This window comes from Atta colombica, unplaced genomic scaffold (assembly GCF_001594045.1).
Source record: "Atta colombica isolate Treedump-2 unplaced genomic scaffold, Acol1.0 scaffold239, whole genome shotgun sequence".
In the NCBI taxonomy this organism is placed as follows: domain Eukaryota; kingdom Metazoa; phylum Arthropoda; class Insecta; order Hymenoptera; family Formicidae; genus Atta; species Atta colombica.
Window position 1 is genome coordinate 745,935 of NW_017259337.1, and position 3,602 is coordinate 749,536.

Consider the following 3,602-nt stretch of genomic DNA (forward strand, 5'->3'; position numbering starts at 1 on the left):
TAGATAATGAAAAGGATGGAATAGAAATGAAAATATTTTTGGTTATGGCGGAGAAATTAAATTTTACTTGGACAATACGAAAGTTGAAAAGCAACTACAGGTAACTCTACGTATTCATTATATTAATACATGGCAAACATTAATCTTAGAAATGAACTAATTATTTTAGATATGGTCGACGCATAAATAGTACAGGGTGGAATGGCGGCGTTATTCAACTTGTACTAGAGAAAACGGTATAATTATTGGAATTAAAGTAATGTAAATTCTAATAAAGTAATACAAAACATGTCATTAAAATTTTTTTATAAATGCAAACTTTCTAAATACTGTTGAAACATTGTGAACATTAATTATAAGAACTGTAATAATATTTTATTCATTGTAATTATTACATTAGTTGAAATTTGTTTTTAATAATCTAAATATTTCTCATTTTTTAAATGTAAAAGAAAAAAATGGTCCAAATAGAAATCTTCTTTTACCTAAAAAATTAAATATTAGATTCTTTTAATTCAAATAAAGTATAATAAAATAATAATTTTTGCTCTTGTATAAAGATTGATTTAGCATTTGGAAATGTCCGGTTAACACCGAATCACTATGAATTCGTGAATATGTCCACACCGTGGGTTCAAATGTTAACACAATTTTTGGTACCGCGACCGCAACCAATCACTAATTTCTGGGCACTCATGAGACCTTTCTCGATGGGCACCTGGATACTTATATTAATCACGTTGATTGTTAAGAGTATATATATGTATGTACGAGCTAGAGTCGATCCAAAATTTCCAAAACGTAAGTTAGAAATATCATTTTTTATTACACTGATAAAAAAACAAAGCATGTCATTAAAATTTTTTTATAAATACAAACTTTCTAAATATGCTATCAATTTGGTTAATCAATCACAATTACTGTTTTTAAATGTTTCGTGCACATGTTTATAAGATAAGATTTAAAAACTGCTAATTCGTATATTACTCTATTAGATTACTATAACTCGTATGGTAATGTTTGTGTGACAAAAAAAAGTTATACTTTATTCAAACAGTTTTCTTTTCTTTATTTGCAACTTTTCTGTTTTTATAAAATAATAAAACAGTAATAAACTTTCAACTTTATAGTTGCATACTATGATATAATACTGTCTAAGTAAAAGATATGATTTGTAAAAAAACAAAATGTTAATTGAAATATATTGTCTTAGGTTTTCAGAGCATTTTTTGCACGATTACGGAACTGATCGGTCGTTTAGTGGGCACGTGGATGCCTCGAAACACTGTCAATGCTAGACTTGAATTGCATTTATGGCAAACTGCAGGATTTCTATTGGTAACTGCATTTTGCAGCAGTCTTGCAGCAAGACTTACGAATTCGGAATACGAAGACAGGTAACGACTATTTGTGCGTGCGTGCGTACGTGCGTGCATGTGTGTGTATGTGTGTGTGTGTGTGTGTGTGCGCGCGTGTGTGTATTATCTCTAAACTTTATTATAATTTAATTGATTAATGAACAATTATTTGTGACATACACTAACTTCTCTTTTATTGAGGAGAATCTTTTTCCTTTTTATTAAAGAGAATCGTCTTTTGTTTATATTGAGAGTAAAACATATCTAAATCATATTATATTTATTGTTTATAGAATCGATACGATACGTCAATTTCTCGAGGCTAATTTATTATGGGGTCATAAAGGTCCAGAACCATATTGGTCTGACTATCTTGACTTGGATGTAAGTAAAATTTATATTCATACAAACGGTCATTTTTCTTACTAATAACACGATAAACATACATGATTTTAGGATATTTACGCAAGCCAGTTGTCGTCAAGATATATACCCGTGAGAGATCAAGAGGCATACATACATACATTAATCGAACAGCGTAAATTTGCAATTTATGGATTTGTCATAGATTCAATCTTCTTTCCTGAAGATGATATCTTCAACGAGTATATTAAAGTAAGAAGCAAGAATGCATTTATTTAAAACATTAAAAATAATCAAAATAAACCGTAAACTGTGTTTGTAAGAATTATAGACTCATGAAAGAAAGCACGGGCAACTATTATTCGTCGTTTGTGGTTCAATCGTGGCTATTACAACCTATCGACATGGTAATATGACAATCATACATTTTAATTGTTATCCTTATATCTGTTATTTACAAAATATTGTAAAAATATACTGCTTATATAGCTAAATTTAAAATTATTTTCTTTATCAGAATATTTAAGATATTGATTTTATGAGAAATTAATACAAACATATTATATATTTAATGTTAACATATTATATATTTAATGTTAATCAGATAGTAATTAATGTAAATATGTTAAATAGTATGTACAAAATTATAATGATCAATAATTCGAAGTACAAAAATCAAATTATTTATAATCTTTTTTATTTCAACAAATAAAACTTATAAAAAAACTGTTGTTAGTTTCTATCAGTGTAAATTAACTTTAGTTTAGTTCAGAACTTATTCTTATTCTTTTCTAGTTATAAGAATTAGAGAAAGATAAAATTAAATCAAGATTAAAATTTAAATCTACATTGATAAAAAGTGGATATGTGATAGATATCGTGCGAAAGATATCGTTCAGCGAAACTTTTCTCATCTAAATAGTTACTTATTTTTTAGATAATGCTTTGGTTAAGAGAAAGTGGTATCGCCCTCTTTCATCTTAATAATGTTATGCATCGAAGAATTAGTTTCAATCTTCGTGAAGTTGTCAAGGAGCACGATGGTCTTGATGGAATTTATAGACGCCTTGGGCTGACACCATTAGGTGTTGGATTTTTAGTACTCATTGTTGGTCTTCTAGCATCTACAATAGTATTTTTCTATGAGTTAAAACAAGCATCTAATTCGCGATCGATTCGTGAAGTATTTCGAGATATCCATAAGAAACGAAAAACATACAAATCATCGACTTATAAACGAAGATATCGTAAAGAAGTTGAGCCAATAGATCACAATTTAGATAATAAAAATTTCGACTCATTTGTAATTAAGTCTGCTGGTCATACAACAAATACTGAATTTGCACGAAAATGTAATAATAAGATTTTTCATAATAATTTAGGTAACACGTCAATATAAGTATTATTTATTTTTTTTATTTTGTAGAATATTAATACAAAATTTATGTATGCGATTCTAAAAGAAGGATGCATTTGAAAACAATATATTAATATTGTACGTATGTTCAATAAAAAATCATAATTGTATTTTAAGACATGAGTGTACAAATTTATTTAAATAAACTGTATTCTAATTTACATTAAATTTGAAATATTATTTACATCAAGTAATACAGCAATAATCACTTTTATACAAAATCACTTTTATACAAATCACTTTGAAATCACTATGAAATTTCATACGATAAAGATATGCAATGTAATTACGTAAGAATCAATTTACGTAGAAGTAGTTTTTATCAAAACAATATTTTTCTTTTATTGAGATAAAGTCCAAACATATTTGACCTTTGAGTTTCTTACAACATATGTAATATATTTCATACATTTCTCAACGTACTTATAGATAGTTAGGAATTAAATTGCGTCGGAAAATTGTTT

General features: G+C 27.2%; 1 protein-coding gene across 1 annotated transcript in view; it reads left to right on the plus strand.

Annotated features, from left to right (window-relative positions):
• LOC108688809 (glutamate [NMDA] receptor subunit 1-like) overlaps positions 1-3,120 on the plus strand; it is a 4,447-nt gene extending 1,327 nt beyond the window's left edge. The window contains exons 2-8 of the mRNA XM_018195230.1: positions 4-100; positions 170-236; positions 561-801; positions 1,214-1,397; positions 1,652-1,742; positions 1,815-1,973; positions 2,659-3,120. Coding sequence (XP_018050719.1) covers positions 4-100; positions 170-236; positions 561-801; positions 1,214-1,397; positions 1,652-1,742; positions 1,815-1,973; positions 2,659-3,120 — 1,301 coding nt within the window. The remainder of the gene's footprint in view (positions 1-3; positions 101-169; positions 237-560; positions 802-1,213; positions 1,398-1,651; positions 1,743-1,814; positions 1,974-2,658) is intronic.
• The last annotated feature ends 482 nt before the right edge of the window (positions 3,121-3,602 follow it).